The 25033-nt window shown below is 49.6% G+C and overlaps 2 protein-coding genes across 9 annotated transcripts in view; both read right to left on the bottom strand.

Moving 5' to 3' along the window:
- ERLIN1 (ER lipid raft associated 1) lies at nt 1–23218 on the bottom strand. Of its 6 annotated transcripts, XR_010302567.1 has the most exons (13): nt 22987–23070; nt 22377–22500; nt 21174–21255; nt 19702–19748; nt 12329–12390; nt 11328–11453; nt 9938–10011; nt 5935–5993; nt 5086–5177; nt 4476–4565; nt 4080–4159; nt 2750–3880; nt 1–1970 (listed from the first exon to the last, which is right to left on the bottom strand). XR_010302567.1 is itself a non-coding variant. In XM_064144961.1 (12 exons), exons 1-12 carry the CDS (start codon nt 23213–23215, stop codon nt 3662–3664), a joined length of 1236 nt encoding a protein of 411 aa, XP_064001031.1. In that variant the 5' UTR covers nt 23216–23218; the 3' UTR covers nt 1–3661. The 6 variants fall into 6 exon arrangements, 5 of the variants coding, with proteins under 5 accessions (XP_064001031.1, XP_064001030.1, XP_064001034.1 ...); XM_064144961.1 differs by having other exon boundaries at nt 1–3880; nt 23035–23218; XM_064144960.1 differs by having other exon boundaries at nt 1–3880.
- CHUK (component of inhibitor of nuclear factor kappa B kinase complex) overlaps nt 23155–25033 on the bottom strand; it is a 52716-nt gene continuing 50837 nt past the window's right edge. For 2 of the 3 annotated variants that reach the window (XM_064144956.1, XM_064144957.1), the window contains exon 20: nt 23155–23595. In XM_064144956.1, the coding sequence (XP_064001026.1) occupies nt 23569–23595 (27 nt within the window). In that variant the 3' untranslated portion in view covers nt 23155–23568. The remainder of the gene's footprint in view (nt 23596–25033) is intronic. The other variant, XM_064144958.1, reaches the window with a different exon arrangement.

The following is a 25033-nucleotide window of genomic DNA, read 5'->3' as shown; positions in this document are numbered from 1 at the left end:
TGGTAACAAAATAATTTTATTCTGCTTTATCAAAAGAATTTAACACTGTGCGTGTAAACTTGAACATCTATATCGTGACTCCTTGGAGAAAGTGTGGATCTAGTGGCAGGCCCCTTTGCCACAGGGCCACATAGGCCTTTGGAACAGAAAGAAAAACCAGCTCAACCCTAGCGGCCTGGCTGCACCCACAGCTCCCAGCTCAGAGCCACATAAAGCCTAGACTGGGGGTGTTCAAGCCATGAGGATCCCCTTCTCTTCCACACCCCCTGAGGCTTCCAAAGTGATGGCTGGTGAAGCAGAGAGGGATGGAGGCAGCTTTTGCAGGAGGCGTTGATCATTACATATTGATGCAGGCCTTCACACTGCAGAAGCATCCCCCAGTGTCCCTCAGACCACCCAGGGGAGGTGGCTGATGCACACCCAACAAGAGCAGGATGACAGCCAGTTACAGCCACTAATGGCAAAAGGGGAAGCAGCCCTTCCTGCACCAGCCTGGAAAGCTTTCCTGCTCCCCACACAGGGATCTTGCTGTGGGAGAGCTGCCAGGTGCCTGCTTATTGCTTCTGGTGGTTTCTCCCTCATGCCCTTGCTTGTCATCACCAGTCTGATAGAACCCACCCTGCTCATTCAGCCTGAAACCTGGGGTTTGATGCCAGCAACGAGCAGTGCTCAACACCAGCAAGTATCACAAGGAGACAAGTTTTCATCTCCTCCAGCAGTGTTGTTCTACAAGGCCTTTGATTCAAAATTCAACCAAAGTGGCTACTACAAGCCAACAGCAGTGAGGAGGTAGAGAGTTAAAGAGGTGGAGACTCCACAGGCTCCTCAAAGACCTTCCCACAGGAGAAATGAGACCTTGCAAGTCAATCCTCGTAGAAGACACTTCAAACGCTACAGCTACAAAAGATGCTGCCATCAGAAATGTGTTTCAGCCCTGCCCTGCCCGCTAGCTGAGCTGCCTTCCAGCATGACTTGCAGACACCCATCCTGATCCCTTGCTCCACCAGGCTAGTGGGCAGCTTGCCCAAATCTTTGGCAGGTAAAAACACGAGCATCCTCCCATCTCATGCAAACACTGGGCTTAGTGCTGCTCAGGCTGGCACCTCCAAGACAGGTGAGTGCATCACAACTCCAGTGCACCAGGTGTGAACAGCAAAAACTGGAGTAACCTCTCCTAGCGACCCCAGTACCCTTGCTCTCCTCCTCAGAGCATGAGAATGCATGCTCACCTACAGACTCCCTGGAAGATGAGATTGCTGCAGGTGACCTATCGCTGGTGCAGGACCCTAATCCTTGTTCCTGCCATGGCTGGGTTTGAAGAGAAGCTGAGCACCAACTGAGCACTGGGACTTTTGCAAACAGATGGAAGAAGGCCCACCTGAAACTGCTGCAAAGTCTCAGTCATGTATTACCCAAGCTGGCCAGCAGCAGAAGAGACACAGAATCACAGAATCAGCCAGGGGTGCAAGGGACCACAAGGATCATCTAGTTCCAACCCTCCTGCCATGGGCAGGGACACTTCACGCTAGATCAGGCTGTCTAGAGCCTCACCCAGCCTGGCCTTAAACACCTCCAGGGATGGGGCTTCCAGCACCTCCCTGGGCAAGCTGTTCTGGGTCTCACCACCTTCATGCTGAAGAACATCTTCCTAACATCCAGCTTTCTATCATTCCCCAGTCCTATCACTACCTGACAGCCTAAAAAGTCCTCCCCAGCTTTCTTGTAGGCCCCCTTAAGATACTGAAAGGTCACAATAAGGTCATCTAGGAGCCTTCTCCTCTCCAGACTGAACAGCCCTAACTCTCTCAGTCTCTCATTGTAGGAGAGGTGCTCCAGCCCTCTGATCAACCTCATGGCCCTTCTCCGGACACCTTCCAGCACATCCATATCCCTCTTGTAATAGGGGCTCCAGAACTAGATGCAGTACTCCAGGTGGGGTCTCACCATGGTCAATGCATCCTTGCTCTGCCCTAAAGAGAGAAGCAGACAGGGCAGAAGCTGAGACACTTCCTTGAGGAGAGATGCTGCCACCCTCCAAGTCAAGCCACACAGGAGAACAGCACTGGAAAGCCTGAAACCCACACAGCTCACATGAGGAAGCCACAAGCCTTTCCTTGGGAGCTGAATGTTTCACCAAGGAAAAAGCTAGGCATGAGGCTGCAGATCATGCCAGGGACAGAAGATCTCAAGGCCAGCACCAACCAGCCCATCCAGGGAACCCAAAGGGACAGGAAGACAGACTGAACACACAGACATCTCAAGGTTGGCAGAGTAGAGGCCATCTCTGAACTTGCAGTGGGTTTAGGGGCCAGCAATACTGCAGTGATGCCAGTTGTGGAACAGCTTTCCAGCTCAAGCTCTTGCCAGTTACTTGTCCAGCCATCATCCTCTGAGACTGTTGCAGAGCACAAGAAACAAGTCACAGAAACAAAGCTAGCCAAAGCAGGACAGAGGGCAAGTGGAAAGCAGATCACACCAGCAGATATCCCCTACTCCAGGCACATCTCTTTCTCTCGCCCTGCAGTGGCAGTAGGAAGCAGAAGCTGGATACATCACAACACAGGTCAGCAGAACAGACCACCCTGCTAGCACTGCTTGAGTCAAAAGCCCTGCAACACAGTAAAGCTTGGCCATCAACGAGAGCAGCAGCCACAGACTCCCTGCCATGGCTGTTAATAGGACACAGGAGGCAGGTCCCCGTTCTTCTTGGAGCAATGGATTCCAACTTGAGGAGCAGCACTTGCCTCACCTGCTTTACAGTGGAGGTGTCAAGTGTCCGATGTATGCAGCAGGATTCCTTTGTTCTTTGCCAGCCAGAGCAGTGGAAATGCAGCCCCCGTTCCATGATGAAAAGACCTGCGGGGAGGCTGGCATCTGACCAAAGATTTCCCACCTCTGTTTCCGGCTGGCTGCTCAGAGGTGCTCCATAGTTGAGGGTGCAAGCTGGGACCCAGCCACCCAGCTGAACCATCCTACAGTCAGTCACAGGCAGCCAGCATGTGGCTTTTGTTGGAGACAGGGAGTTACAGAAGCCTCTCAGAGACTCCTTGTTCTGAGTTCTTACCTAATGCCACTGTCTACAGGAAAGAAGATTATGGCTGTGCAGTTCCTACTCAACCTATTTCACACCAACTGACTCTCCTTGGCACAACACACCCTGGGTAGGAACGCTGGCCAAGGAGAGCCTACTCCATTGGAGTCCTTGGAGAAAGTGTGGGTAGAAACCTGCCTTGAAGTTCAAAAAGCAAAGCAAGCTTCATTGGCAGGATAAAGGAAAAGTCTTGGCTCAGCCTCAACTTGGAGCACCAGGGAACAACGAGCATGTGGCAACAAGACTCGAAGCTGCATCTCCTGCCTCTAATCAATACTTGCTAAATAACTGCACCTACTGCAGAAGGCTTCCTGGTGTGTCTGTCTTTTAATATTCCAGTATAGGTTATGTTAGTACAGGATTATCCCTCCTTTGGAAGCACCAATTTAACAGGGGAAGGAATGGAAGAGGCAGAGCACTTGCAATGTGTTGCTAGAAGAAAAATCACCCCAGCTGCACCTATCCACAAGATGTCCATGCGTATGCTGCATCTGCCCCACCAGCACGGGCCACCATCCCCACTCACAGCTGGGCTAGCTCGCTAAGCTAGACTGGCAATCTTTCTACCTGTCAGCCAGTGTTTTCCCCTGCCATGAGGTGGCTTTCCTCAGAGGTCTTCAGGGCCTCCTGTAAAGGCAGGCTGGTTTCTTGGGCAGTCCTCAGATTGGGTTGCTGGAAGGCACAGGAATCCAGAAAGACACCGGGGATGCGGTCACCGAAGTAGAGCTTGCTGTTGCCAGCTATTGCTTGGTATTTCACTAGCTCCAGGTACTCAGGGGTGAGCTTCAGCTACAGAAAAAGAGAAACCAGACACTGTAAAAGACAAACTTCCAGGCCCCACATCATTAGATTTCATCTCAGGCAGCTGCTTCACGGAATGTAGGCTGTTACATCAAGTGTTTTCCCAGTGGTGCCCACCTGAACCTAATCTTCTGGACAGAGAAAAAGGGTAAGCAAGTCCTCTTCTGATCAGCTTCCGAATGCTCACCTTGTTGGAATCAGCCAGCTTCTCAGCAGCGTAGTACTGAGCATCAGCTTTTGCTTTCTCTCTTGCCAGAAATGCAGCATCTAAGACCACAACAATGAACGAACAGAAAAAGAAGTGTTAGCAAGTGAGTATCTCCATCACATTCCCCCTGAGCCTTTGCCTCATGAGGATAAGCTGACCCAGGTGTGCCCATGACACAGCCTGCCTGGCTGTCTGTCTGCACTGCTGGCTCCATGCTGAGGTGCCTGCAAAGGGGAAGAATGACACTAGTGCCTGTCCTTCTGCTGCCAGAGCCTTTATTACTTCTGCAGTTTGGTAATGCCTACCAGCCCAGGTGTGAGGTTCTTCTCCCTGCCACCACTTTCAGCTGCAAGATAAGCCCAGGAGTACAGTTACCTTCAATCTCAGAGATGCGCTTCTCTGTTTCTTTTTCCATGATCTTCTGCCGATAGTGAATCCTGGCCACCTGTGCAGCCTTCTCTGCCTCTGCAAATACAAGCTCAGCTCAGACATTTGCTCCTCAGAGCCCCCTGGCTTCACAATCTGCCACACAAGTAGTCTGCTATCTGATGCCTCTACTTCTGCTTGAACACTGCGTACTCCATGTCTGTACTCCAAGCAATACAGAAAGAAACAGTGCTGATGTTTCTAGACCTGCACCGACATCCCTTTCACAAGCATGAGTCTCCTGCCACAAAGACATCTAGCTTTAAGCCAAAATGGTATTTCCGGCAGAGCTGTTGTTGCCTCTGCCTGCTAAGGCAGGACTCTACCGCAGGACAGTGGTGTCTGCTGTTCTGTTGTTATGGGAAGCCAGGTGGGATGTAGACACAGCAGCACAAACATTTCTGTTTTCTAGATAGATGACTGTTGACCCAGCCAGGCTGTGAATTCTCCAGGGAGCTGTCAGTGATGGCAGACAACCTTCTGCTCCAGCTTACTGGGGGATGAGGAATGGAAATCTGGCCTGACTCCCACTCACAAGGACTCCCAACTGGGGACGTACCGATGAGTGCTTTCTTCCGGTCTGTCTCTGCCTCCTTCTCTACTACCTTCTGTTTTTGGGCTGCAATCAGCAGCTTCGTCTTCTCAGCTTCCCTGCAGGGTTAGAAACATTGTCACAAGGATACGGAGATAGGGAACAGCTCTGCATGGGTATGAGAAGTCCTCGCAGCCATGGGGACTAGTTCTGTCTCTGGGTGTGTAAGTGTAAGCCAAGGCAGGAGGTCAAAGGAAGGCACTGGAACAGGGGAACCCCTCTGGCACTAGTGAAGCTGCATTTAGATGCTGCCTATAGTTTGAGGCCCTGGGGGTGAGTAATTCAGTGAAAGGCTACTACAGATGTCAGGTGGGGACCAGGGAGCTGAGTTTGCTTAGATGGAGATGAGGAGGTCAGGGTGGGACCAAAGAGCTGCAGCTGTGACACTGGCCCTGCTCTGGAAAAGGGTTTGTACAGGCCATGGGTATGTATCAGGCTAGAATCATATGCAGTTCTGTCAGTTTGCTGAACGGGAGCTCACGGAGACACCAAGAGCCCTAAGCCCCAGTTTCAGTTTACAAGTCTCCTGCAGGTTCTCTGTAGCACATGGGTGTCCATTCTCCATCAAGGAGCAGGAACACAGCCTTGATTATGGGGATGCTGCCTGTGCTAATCATCCTTGTGAAGCACTGAGAGGCTTTGAGGTGAAAGAGCTACGGCAATAAGGAAATAAAAGGCACAAGTGTACCTAGCCAAGCATACACTGTCTGGATTCTGCCTCTTATTTTCTGAGCACCATGGAAGAGTTTTCTAAGAGAATTCTGCCTGTGCTGGACCTTCCAAACCCATTCACACAGTTTTATGTTAGCTACTCACATCAACTCAAAATTTCTTCGTATGGCTTCTGGAATTTTGGGCTTTGTAACACGCACAGCCTACGGGAAAAGATAAAGTGCATTTGAAATAAAACACAAAACTACAAAATTATTTGGGTTGGAAAATACCTCTAAGATCATCAAGTTCTGACACCACCATGGCCACTAAGCCATGGCCCCAAGTGCCATTGTCACATGCTTCTTGAACACCTCCAGGCATGGGGACTCCACCACCTCCCTGGGCAGCCCTGACTACTCTTGCAGCAAATAAATTTCTCCTCATCTTCAACCTAACCCTTCTCGGCACAATTTCAGGCCATTTCTTCTCCTTCTATCATCTGAGACTGGAGAGAAGAGACCGACGCCCACCTCACTGCAGCCTCCTTTCAGGAAGCTGTAGAGAGCAGTCCCCTCAGCCTCCTCCATACTAGAACTAGTGATGTTCAATATCTTTAATGCTATAGACACGAGATTAAGGAACCCTCAGCAAGTTTGTAGACAACCCCAAGCTGAGTGGTGTGGCTGACATGACTGAAGGGTGATGATGGCATCCAGAGGGTCCTGGACAGGCTGAAGAAGTGAGCTCAGGTGAACCTCACGAAGTTAACAAGGTGAAGTGCGAGGTCCTGTACCTGAGTTAGGACAATCCCCATTATCAATCTAGTCTAGGGGTGATGAGATTGAGAGCAGCCCTGCAGAGATGGACTTGAGGGTGCCAGTGAGTAAGAAGCTGGGCAGGAGCCAGCAATGGACACTGGCAGCCCAGAAAGCAAATGGCAGCCTGGGCTGCATCCAAAGCAGCATGGCCAGAGATGGAGAGAGGGGATCCTGCCCCTCTGATCTGCTCTAGGCAGATCTCCTCTGCACTGCTGTGTCCAGATACAGAGGCCCAAAGACATGACCCCTGACAGAAAGGGTCCAGAGGAGACCATGAAGATGGTGAGAGGGCTGGAAAACCTCTCATGAAAGCAGGCTGTAAGAGTCACGGCTGTCCAGCCTGGAGAAGGCTGTAGAGAGACCTTAGAGCTGCATTTCAGTATCTGAAAGGGACCTCCAGGAAGGCTGGGGAGGTACTGCTCAGGAGGGCCTGTGGGGACAGGCTGAGGACAGTGGTTTGGAACTGGAGCAGGGCAAATGTAGGTTGGATGTCAGAAGGAAGTTGTGCACAGTAAGGGTGGGGAGACACTAGAACAGGTTGCCCAGAAAGGCAGTGGAGGCCACATCCCTGAAGATATTCAAGGTCAAATTTGACAGGGCCCTGAGCAACCTGATTTAAAGATGTCCCTGCTGACTCCAGGGGATTTAGACAAAATGACCTTTGAGGGCCCCTTCCAACTTGATGCATTCTGTAATTCTATACTTGCCAGAAAGAAGCCAAAGGGCAGTGTTGAGTACTTCGGCCTTTCCACATTTTTGGTCACTATGATGTCTGTCCCTTGGTTTTTCTCTTCCTGTGGATGCACCTCAGACGCTCTCTGTGCTGCCCTATACAGCAACCAACAGGTCTAAGCCTAGCTGTGCTTCAGTATTGTCAACTCTGCCCCTGCACTCTGTTCAACCATCTCGCTTTTCCCCAGCACTACCTTTGGTGAGTCTTCTTTTTGCATTCCAGTGCAGTCAGGAGGTCCTTGTTTATCCATGCTCCACTCCCATCTCACCAGCCTTACTTTCCACACTCTGGAATGTTCTTGGCAATAAAGTGGGGCCTCCCAGCCTCCATGCCTGACCCACAGGACCCCAGCAAGCACATTTAACACAAGCTGACTTTTGTCCTCCTTAAGACCAGGCCCATAATTCTCCTGTTCACCTTACTTCTCTGAGGACTCTGAACTCACCAGTTTACATCTGCTACAGCTCACACTACTACCAGACTTCACCTCTCAACCAATTCCTCCTTGTCTCTAAAAGGTCCAGCAAAACACCCCTCCCAGTCAGCTTTGCTCATCACTGCCAGTGTTTGACACCCTTCATAAACATCCAGCAATGCTGCATCCACCATTATTGCTTTTCCAGTGGACACTGAGGTGGTGAGAGATCACCCACCATGGGTACTAAGATCTGTGATCATGAAGCTATCTCTGGTCTTCTATAGGCAACTTTACCTATTCCACCTTACTAACCAGGTAGTCTGCAGCAGACAAGGACCACATGGTCCTCCACATTGGTCTGATTCTTACCTCTGCTGGCTCTTATCTCAGCTGCTCATCAGCCATCCCCAAGCGAAGCTTTCATTTCAGCAAGTCCTTTGCAAACAGCACAACTCTGCTGCCTCACCTTCTCAGCCTGTCCTCCCTAGAAACCCTCTACCCCACCACAGCAGCACTGCACTCACAGTCCACCAGGCCTCAAGACTACAAATGCAGATGTGTTTCTCAGGTTTGTTTCCGGACAGACACTTGAGACAAGCCTCAAGTTGTGCTACATCCACAGGGCAAGTGTAAAAGCCTTCCCCTACCATCCACTGGCTTCCACTTCCCTTCAGGCTTCCCCACCATTCCAGCTAGGAAAGGCAGTTTTGCATAAGGCAACCTAGAGGACTTGGGAAGCTTTTGCACAAACTAGTTTTATTAAACCTAGAAGTAAATGCTGCTCATTTTCTCTAATAGCATCTTTTCAGTAATGGTATTCTGGGTCACTTCTGTAAGCAATGAAACGCCAGTGATCTCAAGAGCAAAAATTCTCTTCAAGAGGAAGAGCACTGTGCCCAAATCCTATTGCCCTCAAAGCTCACAAAATTCCATCCTAGGCACATTTGGGTAAATCTGAGTTACACATCTGCATATGGAGAGCTTAAAGAAAGCTCTGTTCTTCAGCAAAGAAGCAAGCAGTTTCCCGAGACAGTAATGTGGCAGAGCTGTGTGCTGAGGCACAGTGTTACTGGAGACAAAAGCACAAGAGAATAGGAACACAAAGGCAGGATGTCTCTGTCTCTTAAGTACTAGAGATGAACCACTTTCCTTACTAGTTAAGGGAACTCTGGCCATCCACTGAGCTCAGGCTGGGATGATGCAGGCATCCTTCTGCTTTTGACCAACAGTAAAGACTGGGCACACAGAATTGAAACAGCACAGCATATGTCAAAGATCAGGTTCAACTCTGCAGTTAACCTCTCCCTGCAAAGAGCCATGAGCTGTGCTTACTGCCTTCCCCACCCTGACATCAAAAAGATGATAAATCTGACTGGCAATGAACCTCTATACATCATTCATGATGCAGTGCAAGTTAACTCAGACCTTTAGAAGAGCAATGCCATCTCAGCTTCTCTGTGGGAAGACAATGCCTGCAGTTCACCTCCTCAAAGTAAATCAACAGCTGCAGGGGGGAGCAGTCTTTACTGTAGTCTTACCTTTACCTCCCTGCACACAGTTGCCCAGCTCACCTAAATATAGCCACAAGGATGGCAAGACAGATCTAGTCTCAACTCTTCCCTTCAGTAGGAATCTCCAGAGATTTTCATCTCAGCCCTTGAGTCTGTTTTGCCCAGTTGGTTGCCCTCAACTTCAACATGCCAAAAAATCCAAGATGCCACACAGCCCGGCTAAGATTAGAGATGACTTTCTAACATTAAGCCCAAGCATAAAATCACTTCAGAGATAACATCTTTCTCTATCTCTGGCACAAACATAGAGAAGATAAAGATCTCTTTGCTTTTTCAATTACCTGTAGGAACTCTGCTGGCACAGTGGAATATCCAGTTCTGCAGCAGTACCAAAGAGAGTTTAAAGGAAAACATTTTCTTGCCCTTTGCAAGTTCAATCAAGTATCTGCAGGTCTCTGGCCTAAAAAGTCCTCTTCTCTATGACGCAAGGGTTTCCCTACCATGAACTCAGAATTTAGAAGTGATCTCTGGTGATTTGGACAGTCTTCAACTGACCAGCCTCAACTCAAGGATCAACTATTTCATGTTATGTGGAAAAGGGAAGCAACAAATCTCATCAGTCTAGTGAGAGGCAAGCAAATTCAAGGCAGAAAAAAGAGGAATCTTTGTTAGGGAATGAACCTACCTGGATAGTGAGACCTGGTGCCATGACGTTGAGATCTTTCTGCAGAGCCAACTTCAGATTCTCATCTATCTGATCTGTGTTTGGAGAACAAGAAAGAGATCATTTGGCTTACCACCTTTTCTCTAACACTCATACAATACATGTCATCTGGCCTTGAAGAACAGACATTTCTCTGGGCTAAGGCAAAGATGATTTTTGAGCTCATTCAACACACTGCTTCCCTTCCTGGAGCCCCTAGAAAATATTCCCACAAGGAAAACCACACACTAGTGTCACTGGAAAGGCTCAGCTATTAATGAAATCATGGTATCTGAGCTAAAGGCAAGTGGCTTTCATCATCACAGCAACAAAAAGCACCCAGAGCCTCCAACACAAGTCTGTCCCTTTCTAGATGGAGCCACACCAACCTTACTGCCTTCAGTCTCTAGCCATGTAGCTGCTACTGAGTGCATTTCATCACTGCCAGGCTCCAGGGAGATCTTTCCAGTTGTGAAGGGATGTACTGCTAGGAAACTCCTCCCTGACTGCAGACAGGTGGCCAGCACCAGAACGAAAGGACACAGCCTCAGGCTGCACCAGGGGAAATTTAGGCTCGAGGTGAGGAGAAAGTTCTTCACTGAGAGAGTCATTGGATACTGGAATGGGCTGCCCGGGGAGGTGGTGGAGTCGCCGTCCCTGGAGCTGTTCAAGGCAAGATTGGACGTGGCACTTGGTGCCATGCTCTAGCCTTGAGTTCTGTGGTAAAGGGTTGGACTTGATGATCTGTGAGGTCTCTTCCAACCCTGATGATACTGTGATACATCTGGTGAGTCCATTCAAAGATTTACAGTCCCTTAACATCTGAAATAAACTCATTTTGCTCTGCTCTGCTTCTCAAAAAGAAAGGTGATGCTGGTCTGCCTTTGGGGTAATTACCAAGAAACAGAACTTGCTAATTCCTGAACCACTTCTAGGCCCTTGTAAAAATCTAGAACAGTGCAATGAACTGGAAGCATGTCCCCTCTGGCTCACATTTGCTATAAACAGCCAGAAGGAAGCTTTTAAAGTTAAAAAAAAAAAAGAAGATAAATGCAGTGATAGAACATGGGCCTGAAGTAAAAAGCCATTATCACAGTGAAAGCACCAGGCATGACTCCATGTGCAACTCGTATGTCCAGAATTCAGTCCTAAGTGGAAAGAAAGGGGCTGAAATCAAAATCCCAAGTGCAGATGTGGAAAGATGAAGAAACCTGAATTGTTAAAGAGTGAAGTTGTGCAAGAACTGGTATGTGGATATGGAGGGAGCTGGATTCCAGACTGCAGCAGTGGCTGTTTGCTCACAGGAGCCTTCTGTGTGATGTGGGAAGGTGATCCAGACCTTGGAGGGTGCATCCAGCTGCCATCCACTTACCAAACAGCTCAATGTATACTTCCTGCAGGGTATGGGCACTGCAGAACTGGTTCAACTCATGATGAATTTTATTGAAGATCAAGGTCTTATCATAGTCTGCGGTGTAGTTCCTCACAATATCGTACACTGAGGAAGTAAGAGAACGACCAGAGGTCACCACTGACTGCTTTCTGCAGTGTCACAATCACAAAACAACAGCTTGGTGTGTTTGGAGAGCAATGCAGCACTGGGATAGGTGCAAGGGGGATATCCATCCTTAGAGGTTGTCAGGACTTGGCTGGACAAAGCTATAGATTCTCTGCCCAGCTGTTAGGAGCCTGCTGTGAGTGGGAGAGATGAGGAGAAACCAGCAGATGTCCCCTCCACCAGTGCTGCTAGAATTATAAAACTTTAGAAGACAATGTCATTACAGCAAGATATACAGCATGCTCCTGCTTCATCATCTGCACGAACACAGAAACCAGTCAAGCTTGCCAGGACCTGCATGTACTTGAAGAGATACTACTGCAAAGTGAAAACAAGCATCATCCACACCATTCTAAAATGTTTTCACCCTCAGTAATGCCAGTGATTTACACTAAGTTATGCTGATGGAAAAATAAACCAAACTGTCTTGGTCTTTGATCCAGCAGCTGGTGAAATAAGGTAAAGAGGCTTCTAAGTGGGTTCAGCCTTTGTAATTTTCCCTGGAAGCTGAGCTGACAAACCCCTGTGAGCTTTGGTTTATTCAGCTTCACAACTGGTTTCCCCTTCAGGAGAAACAAACAGGATTGCTCCAGCATCCAGCACATTTCTACATGCAAAGGGCAGGAGCCATCCCAGAACTGATCTTTGCAGATCTGCTGTTCTTGGAAAAGCTTGCATACATTCGTGAAACTAAGTGCTAAGGTACTTGGAACTATGAGGATAACAAGACATGGAAAATAGAAGCCTTGCCGAGCAACAGAGAGGATGGGTGAAGACAGTCAGAGTGCTGCTTGTTGGCAGAAGATGGGAAATACCTGCATATGGTGCCAGTTTATTCACAACCTCTATTCGGTCAATGTAGATCATAACACCACCACTGCAAGGGAAGAAGAGGAACAAGAATTATTGCCTCAGCTGCTGACAGTGCTCCATTAAACAAAGTCATCTTTACCCCTCTTTTACTAAATCCCACCAAACTTACTCAAAACAATTCTGACTTGCAATTAGATGGTAACAAACTCCAGCTTTGTGCAGACTTCTCCCTCTCGGCAAAAATCAAAAGCATGCCCCAGCAAGCCTGCAAGGCGCTTTCAGTTCATCTCACCCCACACTGAGCCAGCAAAAGGAAAGAGGAATGTGGCTGCAACTCTTAAAAAAGGGGAGTCCAGCACAAGAGCAGATGATACCTGCAAGCAGCAGAGCAGGAAAACGTTGCAGACACAAGCCCTTAGTTTAAGTTCAGACATTCACTAACTCCAGCAGACACTCAACAGGGCCCCTGTCTGGAAGAACCAAAGCACGTGAAAGAACTTCAATCCATGTCCCCTGCTTCAACATCAGGTTGCAAATGATTCTCCAGCAACACTTCAACGCTGCAAGTGTAGTGTAACATAGCTCCATACACCTCAGTAGAAGCCTGTAGGCCACTGTCTCCCCAAGAGATTGCACACTGTTGGGTGGGCAGAGAAGAGCAGGAATTAGGGGTAGGGCTTAATCCTAGCCTCTGCTCTTACTGATGTAGCTTTCAGCAGGTCACACTCATGCCTGGGTACCTGAAATGCTGGGGAGAAGCACGAACACCATGGGAAATCAGAAAGCAACAACTCAATTTTCAACAGGTCTCAAGCCTCTCTTGAGTTCGTCTTTAAAGCCCAAGGCTCTTGCAATTCTGTCCTCAGGGCAAAAGCAAATTACAAAGCAGCATCTTTAGCAGAAAACATTTAGAGACAACTGATTCCCAGAAGCATTTCCAAACTCTTTGTGGTGTTTTAACTCAAGCACCTTCCCCAAGGCCTGGCTTCCTCTTTTGCAGATGTTAACCTCTGGCAGCCTGCAGCAAACCCCCCAACCTTGTTTGTGTCTGGGCTCTTTTGAAAGAAGTATCCTAGGCACAGCCTGGATTTTTCTGCAAACCTGCCTGGCCACGGCAAGCTAGGAGCTAAAATCCTCCACCACCCTGCCACTTGCTGGTTCCTATGCCTCTCTTTCCCCAGCTCAGCTCCCCTGTCCCCTGGACACATTTCCCTGAAGCACACAGCCACTGCTGGTGTCCCCACGGCCCAGCCATGTCTCACCACCCACAGCTCCTGGGCGTACCTCCCCTGTAACATTCTGTCTTGGGTGCCTTACCTCAGTGTCCCCATGGCCAACAACTCATGACACAGTTGAGACCCCCCATTTGACCCTCTGCCACTAGCTGCTCTGGGCAGAAGTTTGCGGGTGGCCACCCTGGGTGCCAGGGTGGCTGCTGGCAGCACTGCCCAGGAGTATTTCTGTTTCCTGTTAGTGATGATCTGAACTTGTTTGCTGTAATGGACTAGTCAGAAGAAAAGATATTTGTGGCTGAAGAGAGACTTATTTCTCAGCAAGATTCCTTTTTTCATTCATAACATCTCTGCAGGCCACAGTCACTTTGGTCACTCTCTTAAGAGCAGTACTTTTAGGTAAGACAACCTGAAGGATCCTTTATAGCTATATCTGGCTGCACAAGCAGTTACAATAGCAGGACAGATGTGGTTTTCCCCATCCCATCTGTTCTGCACTCTGGCTCATCATATCCAATAAAATGACTATTTGTGGCACCCAGCCGTATTGCTCAGGATCCTCTGAACCTGGTATCACCCTCCTGATTTGTTCTAGTCACCCTATGACATCTTCACCAGGACTAGGAAACCCAGCTACCATCTTGGCCAAATGCCAGGTCCTGCACCTGGGTCACAACCCCATGGGGAGCTACAGGCTTAGGGCAGTGTGGCCACAAAGCTACCTGCAGAAAAGGGACCTGGAGGTACTGATCAACATGAGCCAGCAGTGTGCACAGGTGGTCAAGAAAGCCACCGGCATCATGGTTGGAATCAGAACTGCTGTGCCCAGCAGTAGGGAGGTGACAGTCCCCCTGTGCTCAGCACTGCTGAGGCTACACCTTCAGTGCTGTGCTCAGTTTTGGGCACTCAGTACAAGAGAGGTGTGGAGGTGCTGAAGCCAGTGCAGAGGAGGGCAAGGAAGCTGGGAAGGGCCTGGAGAATAAATCTGATGAGGAGTGACTGAAGGAATTGGGATTGCTTGGTGTGAAGAAGGGGAGGCTGAAGGGAGACCTCATGGCTCTTCACAACTCCCTGAAAGGAGGCTGTGGAGAGGCTCGTGCTGGTTGCTTCTCACAGGTGACTAGAACAAGAGGGAATGGCCTCAACCTGCAGCAGGGCAGAGTTAGGCTGAACACCAGGAAAACTTTTTTCACAGCAAAAGTGGTCAGGCATTGGAACAGGCTGCCCCAGGAGGTGGTAGACTCACCAACCCTGGAGGTGTTTAACAGTTGTTTAGATGTGGTGCCTGGGGATATGGTTTAAGGGCGAACCTTCACCTCACGTGCAAGAAAGGCCAGCACCTCAGACCAGAGAGGACTGCCACACACAGCAACCCTGCCAAGGATCAAAACCAGCATGTGTCAACAGAGTAACTGTAAGTGAATTACACCAGTCCTGCAGGTCAAACAGGAGCCCCGACGAAAAATGTCCCTCAGAGTTGAAATAGGCTGGCCACCTTCTTTCCCCACTGAGGGCTGGAAGTTGAACAAAGCCCAGGAAGCACCTGTGCTGTGTTTTCCATCCATCCACCCAGCTGCTGGAGCTATCATGACTTCACACTGCAGCAAGCCCTGTGGACCTCACTGCTGTCAACCCTGGAGTCAAACTGAACTGTAATACTCTGAGCTCCTCAGACAAGACCTCCTCTCAAACAGCCTGGTACAGAAGATGTTAGTGAAACCCTGTGGTGCAGGAAACACCACCCTGGCAGTTCAGGGCATCGTGCAATGATTTGGGCTAGTTCACACACCAGGCTGATCTGCAGATGTACAAACCCTCTCACCACCTGCAGCTGCTGGTCTCTGTACCTCTGGGTCTCATGCTGGCTCAGGGCTCTTTCCATTTCCAGAAGCCACCAGCATTCTCTGAACAGCCTTTGCATGCCAAAGCCTGGCTCTTGCCAGATGCAAGGCAGGGTGACTCCTGCTGGGGGATTTCCAGGGCTTGCAACAATTCACTGCAGTTTTGTAACCTAACACAGGCATTTACAGTCTGTGCTAGGGTTCCTTGCACCTCTCCAGGTCTTCCCTGCAGAGCTGCTCAGGCCTGAAACAAGCAGGTGCTTTAGTCAAGGAGAGAGGCTCAAGACACCCATAGCAAGTCTGAAAGGAGGACTACGTGCACCAGAGAGAAGTTAATAGAATGGGTTGGGTTAGAAAGAGGACCATCCAGTCCCAAGCCCTGCCGTGAGCAGGGACACCTTTCACCAATCCAGCTTGCTCAAGGCCTTATTCAACCTGACCAGGTCCTTCTTGTGGTGGGGGACCCAGAGCTGGAGGCAGTGCTCCAGGTGGGGTCTGAGCAGAGCAGAGGGGCAGAATCCTCTCCCTGTGCTGCTGCTCTCCCTGCTCTGGCTGCAACCAGCACACAGCTGACTCTGGGCTGCCAGCAACCAGTGCTGGCTCCTGGGCAGTTAGTCACCAACTGACACCCCTGAGGCCACCTCCTCCAGGCTGCTTTCAAGCCATTCTCTGCCCAGCCTATATTTGTGCTTGAGATTGCACCAACCCAGCTGCAGGACCTTGCATTTGGCCTTGTTGACCTTCATGAGGTTGGCTTGGACCCAGCTCTGCAGCCTGTCCAAGCCCCTCTGGATGGATGCCTTCCCTCCAGCTTGGTGCCATCTGCAACTTACTGAAGGTTCTTCTATCCCACTGCCCATGTTGCTGACAAAGGTGTTAACCAGCACTGATCCCAGGACATACTCCCAATGTCATTTATCATTGATTGCCATCTGGACATTGAGCCTTTGACTATGATTCCGAGTGTGCCCATCCAGGCAGTTCCTCATCCAGTCAGTGGCCCATCCCCTCAAGTCCATGCTTTTCCCATTTGGTCACCAGGATGCCACAAAAAAAAATAATCTTGCCTTATGGATCAGGTGGTCTCCTACATCAGTTACAGCTTTAACAGATATGGGAAGAGCAGCTGATACCATCTACTTGGGCTTGTGCAATGCCTTTGGCACTGTCCCACGTGCATCCTTGACTCCAAGATGGAGAGACGTGGACTTCATTGATGGACCACTCAGTGGACAAGGAAACGGGTAGATGGATGGACTCAAAGGGTTGTGATCAACACCTTAGTGTCTAGGTGGAGACCAGTGACAAGTGGAGCTCCTGGGTCCAGTGGTGTTCAACATCTGTGAGAGTGACCTGGGCAGTGGGCATGAGGCACCCTCAGCAGGTTTGTGGTGTGTGTGGTGCAGTGGACTTGTGCGAGGGAAGGGATCCATCCAGGAAGATCTTGACAGGCTTGAGAGGTAGGCCAGTGCCAACTGCATGACGTTCAGTAAGTCACAGTGCAAGGTCCTGCAGCTGGGTTGGGGCAACTCTAGACACAAATCCAGGCTGACTGCAGAGTGGATTTAGAGTAGCCCTAAAGAAAGATACTTGGGGGTGTTGGGTGCTGAGCAATTCCCCAGGAGCCAGCAGTGCCCTCATGCAGCCCAGCAAGCAGCTGTGTGCTGGGCTGCATCCAGAGGAGTGTGGGCAGCAGGGCAAGAGAGAGGATTCTGCTCTTCAGCTCTACTCTGCTGAGACCTCACCTCCAATCCCGCCTCCAGTTCTGCTGTCTCTAGCAGAAGGACACAGAGCTGCTGGAGTGAGGCCAGAGGAGGCCACAAAGATGATCCAAAGGCTGAAAGAGTTCTGCTATGAGGACAGGCTGAGGGAGCTGAGAACATTCAGCTTGGAGAAGATAAGACTCTGGGGGACCTCAGAGCTGCCTTCCAGTACCTGAAGGTATCCTCCAGGAAGGCTGCAGAGAGACTTTATCTGAGGGTGTCTAGAGACAAGACAAATGGGAATGGTTTGAAGCTGAGAGAGCAGGAAATTCTTTAGTAGGAGGGTGGTGAGACTCCGGAACAGGTTGCCCAGATTGGTTGTTGATGTCTCCTCCCTAGAGGTGTTTCAGGCCAGGCTTGATGAGGCTTTGGGCAACCAAGTCTAGTTGAGCGCTGTCCCTACCCATGGCATGGGGGTTAGAGTGGATGAGCTCTGAGGTCCCTTCCAACCTGAGCCATTCTGTGATTCTACGGTGTCATGCAGGACAGCGTCAAACACTTTACACAAGTCCAAACAGAGCTTTACTGAACAAACTACACAGAATTAAACCAAACATTTAGCTCCCAAATCACAGCATGGTCAATGCTGACAGGGACCTTTAGAGGTCATTTTGTATAGTCGCCCTGCTCAAGCAGGATCAAAGCAGCATAGGTGAACAGTGATTGTGTTAGGACATCTAATACGGTTCACCTTTGCTTGGGTGTCAGTCTGCTTGTTGTTCTGGCTTGCAGGATAGCTGGACCCCACTCCTAAATCGGAGATGTGATGCTGTCTGACAAGGTCTGGCAGGTGAAGTCTTACTATTTATAAGCCAGAAGTTGCATTAAATACACTGCAGAAAGTCTGCTCTAATAACTTACTTTTAAGCATGTCACTTGCAGGCAAGATTACAGAACATAATGAGACTTACTCCTGGCAATTATTTTACGCTTGATCTGAAGGTTCTTGGCCTGCCCACAAAGTCCTGGCTACAGCACTACCTACAGACAGTCCTCAAAGAGGTTTGAAATCTCAAACCTCAAACTGAAACCAGCTAGGGCCCACAAGAACTTTATGTTAATATTTAAGCCCAAGGGATGTCTGATGAGCTGCTCAAATAACTCATTTCAATAGGGACTAAAAGAAAACAAACTCTGACTCGTTAGTGTTCACAGAACCACAGAACATTAGGTGTTGGATGGAACTTCTGGAGCTCATTCAGTCCAAACCCCTACCAGGGCAGGACCATCCAGAGTAGGTCATGCTGGAATGTTTCCAGCTGAGTTTTGAATGTCTCCAGAGCAGGAGACTCCACAACGTCTCTGGGCAGGATGCTCCAGGGCCTCAGCACTCTCACAGTGACAAAGTTTTCCCTTCTGTTCACAAGTTCAAAATGTTGTCATGTTTAATTTCTTTGTTGTTTGCCACACGTAAGTCATTCTGCCTTTGTGGTTTAACATAAATACCCTAATGCTACAAGACAAGGAGAATCACCAGGTGAAACAGATTCAGTCAACACTTAATCTTGGGAACTATCAGAGAGAATAGCATCTGCAGTCCAGTTCCTCTAGTCCTTTCCTTAAGGATCAGCTTGATTATGAAGCAGGCAGGTGCCACCGATGTACAGGATTCTTCCTTGCTCATTCTCATTTTCTCTTCACCTCAGATCAATGTCAATTACCACAGAATCTCAGGACGGGTTGGAAGGGACCTCAAAGATCATCTAGTTCCAACACCCCTGCCATGAGCAGGGACAACACTTACTAGACCAGGTAGCTTAAGGCCTCATCCAGCCTGGCTCTGAGCACTGCTAGGGTTGGAGCCTCCACAAGTTCTCTGGGAACCTGTTCTGGTGCCTCATCACCCTCTTGGGGAAAAATTTCCTCCTAATGATTGATGTAAATCCAATTTCTACCAGTTTGAAGCCAGTGTCCCTGTCCTGTCACTAAGAACCTTAGTCAAAAGTCCCTCTCCAGCTCTCCTGTAACCCCTTCAAATACTGGCAGACTGCTCTAAGGTCTAACCCAATCTTTTCTTCTGACTAGCCCAAACTTTCTCAGCCTGTCCTCACAGCAGAGGGCTTCTAGCTCTTAGATCACTTTAGTAGCCTCCTCTGGATCTGACCAAATCATTCTAGACTCGTTTTCTTGAGCTGTTTCTGAACTAAATGAGCTCCCATCAGGAGGATTCTCACTCACCTTCAACTTTTAACCACTGCTTAGCTCAACATTTTTGTTAGCCACAAACTTCAGAACAGGAACACCACAGAGCAGAGAGCAGATTGAGGCACAAGCAATGATCTATACAAGTAACTGAGGGGAGACACCAAGAAAGATCAAAAGGCAAATAAATGCAAATCCCTTCTGAACATCAATTCCAGTGAAAGCAAGAACACTGCTTCCCATACTCCCTGCTGTTACTTAGTTTTGGGACTGATTATAGAGTATGTGCCTTTACTTTTCAGTCTCTGTTGTCAAATCCATTGTGAATGAGGAGATGCACACCACACAGCAGAGTGCATCTGCTCATTCCCAAAAGAAATGCAAAGAAAAAACATACCTGGTCCCACAGGGCACATTTTTCACTTCATCAGTCTGCAGTGTGGTCTGAAATAAAAAGACAGTAAACAAACCCACTTGTTTTCCAGGAAGCTCGTGCCCAGATTCCCACAACCATTACACAGGAACATGGAGCCAAAACTATGATCCCTGCCTTCCTCCTGACTTTTGCAGGTGGGGACAGAACAGTTTCCAATTTGCTTTCCAAGAGACAGAAAAGTAGTAATGCTCATTTCCCTACTCTCAGCCCCTGCAGTGCCAAGGCCTGCAGCTTTCCTAGAAAACAATTAGGACCACAAATGCAGTACTGCCAGAGCAAGATGTCCCCTGTCCCAAGCAATGCACATGCATGTTGTAGAAGCAGAACGAAAAGGACTAGTCCCAGAGCACAGCTGGGCCTGGCACCTAAGGCAAAAGGAACTAAGGGCTTATAGAATGGTTTAGGTTGGAACTGACCTCAAAGATCATCTAGTTCCAACCCCCCACCATAGGCAGGGACATGTCCCACTAGAACAGATTGCTCAAGGCCTCATCCAACCTGGCCTTGAACACCTTCAGGAAGGCAGCATCCACAACCTCTCTGGGCAACCTGGTCCAGTGTTTCACCACTCTCACTGTAAAGAACTTCTTCCTAACATCCAATTTAAATCTCCCCTCTGCCACTTTAAACCCATTACTCCTCATCCTGTCATTGCAAGACCTTGTCAATAGTCCCTTCCCAGCCTTCCTGTAGGCCCTTTCAGATACTGGAAGGCTACTCCAAGGTCCCCTTGAAGTCTTTGCTTCTTGTGAATGCTTAATGCAATCAAGAATCACAGAATTGCCAGGGCTGGAAGGGACCTCAAAGATCATCTAGCTCCAACCCCCCCTGCCATAGGCAGGGACACCTCACACTAAGATTGCACAGAGCCATATCCAGCCTGGCCTTAAAAACCTTCAGGGATGGAGCTTCCACCACCTCCCTGGGCAACCTGTTCCACCACCCCAATGCCGAAAAACTCCTTCCTAATCTCTAATTTAAATCTCCCCTCCTCTAACTTAGATCCATTCCTCCCAGGACTCATCGCTACCTGACACCCTCCTTGGCTTCCTTGTAGCCCCTTTCAGATACTGGGAAAATGACAATAAGTTCTCCTCATAGCTTTCTCTTCTCTAGACTGAACAACTCTCTCAGCTCATCCCCATAGCAGAAGAGCTCCAGCTCATCCTTGTGGCCCTTCTCTGGACACATTCCCTATTTTTCTTGTGATCGTTAAGACTGGAAATGATGTCTAAGGTCATCAAGTCCAACTGTCAACACAACACGACCATGAACACTATGTCATGTCCAGAAGTGCCATGTCTTCCTAGGAGCTGCTACCCTGACTACCGTATTACTGAGTCACTTTGCAAACACCAGTTGCCCAGGCCACCCCCATCCAGCAACATCCCCACTGAGATCTGCTCCCACTTCCAAGATGAGAAAATACTAACCTGAACAGATTTGAAGGTGGTGATGAATGGGAGCATGATGTGATAGCCTGGTCCACTTGGACTAGTTAACAACGCACCACCCCTACAGAGAGAGAGAATGGGGAAGAGGCTCAAGCAACTGTAAAAAAGTTAATTGTTGGCTTGGAGCATGAATGAGTACATTTAAACTGCCAGGGTCGCAGCTACAGTAGGACAAATTACATTACTCACCTGTACCAAACATGCCTCCCTACTAAAGGCCTGACCTCCCAGGATACTTACTACAGCTCCACAACCATTTGCTTGGGTCCTGTGAGCAATTAACTTTTGGAGAAGGCAGGTACTGACACAGCCTTCCGTTGTTATGACACTACAGAGAGCTTCGAGCACACAGATTTTCCTTTCTAGGTAGTTCACTATTAACCATGGAAAAATCCAGCACTTGATGTGATGCTGCCAGTTTGGATTTCCACAAAGCACTTGGCACAGGTCCTTACCCAAGGCACAATGAAACCCCCCAGGCCCCGCAGGTAGTTAAAAGGCAGGAGAGGTCTAAGCAGTCAGTCCTCCTATAGTGAGGTCTCTTGCAGCATCCCATAAGGACCTGTGCTGCTTGACCTGCTCACAAGTAAAGGGCAAAGAAATGTAATCAGGTCATAGTAGGAAGTGCAGGGTATGAACGACAGGACAGAAATATAGCAGAATGGCTGGTGCAGAATTTCTTTGTTCCTTTACTCAGATTTGAGACAAAATCTAGCCAAGTGACTCTTGGTAACCGTATCAGTGTTTAGTCTGACAACCAAATGCTCTACAGATGTGATTCAGAGTGGCTACATGCCCCACAAGCTCAGCCCAAAGCCATGGGTGATGGCCCCCAATAGAAGAAGGGAAGGATTAACATGAAAAGCCCGGAGAGGCCAAGAGCTTTAGCACTCTAAGTTTTGAAACCTAAATCGCCACTCAAGAAAACGGAGGCAAAAGATTGAGGAAAAAGTAGCTGAGGATTCAGAAGACTCACACTCCTGAGAGTTCTGCACAGAGCCAGACCACCCAGGCACTTCTGGTGCAAGAGAGCAGATTCACTGCCTCTGCCCAATTCGGACGAAATCATGGCAGAGAGAAATCACTTCCCGAGGTGAACTGTGGCCAGGGACGAGTTTCTACTGAGACAGAGAAACTTAGGGAAGCCATGAGCAGCTTTTCAGGCACCGGCAGTAACAGTACCTGTAATACACAGCCAGGTGTCCCTCCTCAACTTTATGGATAGAGGCATACAGGAAGAAGATGAGAAGTCCCGTGGCAGCTGCAACTACGGCTCCAGCCTGAGCCATGGTCATCCTCGCATCACCTGCAGGCGAACAGAAACCGTTACCCCTTGCAGCCGAGGGTCGCCTAGAGGTGCCGTTGATCCGCCGCCTGCATTCGGACTTTCCCTCGCTCCGCTGACGGTGTCTGCCGCCCCGCAAAGCCTTCCCAGCTTTGAGACCGAAAAGCCCAGGACCAGCCGCGGCGCCCTCAGCGACCAACGCTCCGCAGCAGGCTGCCGCCGCCTCCACTCGAGGGCCGCGTTACCCTGCCTCGTTACTCACAGCCAGCGGCACGCCACCGCCAAAAGCGCACGGGGAGCTCCGGCTGCCCAGACCGTCCCGCCGTAGGACGAAATATTCCGTCAACACCCACCGCACCGCGAGGAGGTGGGGCCGCCAGCGGCCCCTCGGCGCCCCACCGCTCCCGGTCGACTGTCCCTTGGGAGGTGAAGGCTCCGGCGCAACTCTGCCGCCCTCCCACCACGTTGGGCCTAGCCCCCCGCACTGCCCCCCTCCCCGGTACTTGCCGCGTGCCCACGCGCGGCCGAGGTCCCGCGCACGCGCGCCGCCCCTACCCGCACGGGGCGGACTCGGGAGCGCGCGCGCCGCCGGGCGCGCAGCGATGACGCCAAGCCCCAGCGCCGCCGGTGCCGCTGGTCCGCCTGCCGGGCAACAGCGCGAAGGAGAGGCGGGGAGCGGCTCCACAACTTTATTGCAGCCGTGCTGTCTCCCCTTACGCCCCACCCCCCAGAGCATACCAGATGCGTAGCACTAGGCAGCAGTCAGCAACCGCGGCGGAGCCCTGAGGCGGGGCGCCGCGGGGACTGAGCTCTTGGTGCCAGTTCCCTCCGGCCAGGCGGGGCCGTCTGTCCCATCACGCCCATGACCCGGTGCTGCAGCTGCAGCTTTACGCTCGCCAAAACACCATTCGTTACTGCCACAGGTGTATCCCCGCCTGACCACCACCCGCACCACCCCTCTACGGCGTGCAGAGCATAAGGTGATTGATGAACCAGTCCCCTCCAGCTCTTTGCGGCGAAGGCTGCCCAGCTCCCAGCACGAAGGCACTCTGGCTCTGGAGACAGCAGCACAGTGTTGGCTCTTTTGGGCTATTTCAGCCAGCTCCAATCAAAACTCTGAAAGAAGGAGGGGAAAAGAAGTAAGTGAAGTACATTGAGCAGCCAACTCCTGCACATTCCCAATGTGGTGACCAAAGAATCTTCTCAAAAAATGCTGTGGATCTGACAGGTCAAAAGTCACCTCCCAGTTTCCCAGCTCAGTTTGCCTTGCTACAAACGCTCCCAATTCTTATTGCAGTTGCTTTATAAATTGTATCTTGAGCCCACAAAAAACCTATCATCAGGGTTCCTGGAGCACCATGGGGCAGAGTGATACCACAAGAACACAAAAAAGAAAGGCTCAAATACATTCAAGAAAAGGAAAAAAGTGTCTTTTCCCCCTGTTTCTCCCCAGGCAAAGAGGGCATTTTCTGCTACTTTTGTCGCTCAACTTCTGTCCTCTGCTGCAAGGAAGAGGGGAAAGAAACCAAACAGAGCCTGATTCTACATTAACAAATAATCTTTATGTTCTCTAACATGCCAGAGACTGCACCTTGGAAAGAGATAGGGACAACTAACCAGTAAGAATCCAGTGATAGAGTTTCTCACTTGTATCTAGCTACAGCAAGGAGACAAGGCAGGAAAGAAGATTGTTATTGCACAACGGATACCAACCCTGTCAGAACTAAAGACAAACAAAACATTGATCAGCCATTGGATGAAGACCAGGCTTTGCATCATTAAGAGTCTTTCCCCCACTATCACAATTACTTTGCTTTAATCAGGAGCTCATTTCGTTTGATTGCTCAATCCCTTGCAACTCCCAACTGCTAAGTTGTCATTTCATCACCCCAAATAACTTAGTCACTCCAGTAACCTCTCACTTCACTATTTACTAATTATTCAATAAACACTGCAATGCTCATGGATTTCAATATTTATGAACTGTAAGAGCTCCCACTCAACAACCACTGCGGAAGGGAACCAGGAAAGCAGGGAGACGGCTCAATGTGAGCTGGACTTCTGAATGATCCAACTCTTTATGGAGAGCATCAGACTCCAAGTTACAAAGCACATACTTTGTAGTTAGGGTGAGAAGTGTGAAATGCATACAGCATACTGCATAGTATTTTCCTTATCCCTTGGCACATCTAAATATTTGAATATGTATAATCTTCCCTAATTGTGGTTACTGCAAAAGCATTTTTAGTGCACCTAAGTATTGGAATTTGCATATTCCTCCTAATTCCCTCCTACTCTGCACACAGCCCCACAGACGCTGTTTATCAGAAGGCTCAAGGACAAATTCCTCTGAGCTTCACACACAGCGCTGTGGTTTACTGCAGTTCCAATACTTAGACCTCACATCCAAGGCTTGATTGTACATGCTTCTAGGGGCTTGTGCCCCCCATTTTCCAGCCAGTTCCCAACAAATCACCTCCATTTCCCCACCCCTCTGGTTCCCTGTTATTTCAGCAGCCACCACCAGTAAACAGCTCCAGCTCCTGCATTCTGT

Source organism: Pogoniulus pusillus, chromosome 6 (genome assembly GCF_015220805.1).
Source record: "Pogoniulus pusillus isolate bPogPus1 chromosome 6, bPogPus1.pri, whole genome shotgun sequence".
In the NCBI taxonomy this organism is placed as follows: Eukaryota; Metazoa; Chordata; class Aves; order Piciformes; family Lybiidae; genus Pogoniulus; species Pogoniulus pusillus.
The sequence above is the reverse complement of the archived record's forward strand: the minus strand, read 5'-3'. Positions and strand labels throughout refer to the sequence as shown.

Bases quoted from the DNA above. Each gene is read 5' to 3' on its own strand.
- ERLIN1 (XM_064144961.1), bottom strand. From the start codon at position 23,215: ATGCTCTGGGGGGTGGGGCGTAAGGGGAGACAGCACGGCTGCAATAAA. The intron at 11,454-12,328 runs GTATTTCCCATC...TTACTTCCTCAG, and splicing joins TAAACTGGCACCATATGCAG to TGTACGATATTGTGAGGAAC. The intron at 5,994-9,937 runs GTAGGTTCATTC...CTTTTCCCGTAG, and splicing joins CACCAGGTCTCACTATCCAG to GCTGTGCGTGTTACAAAGCC.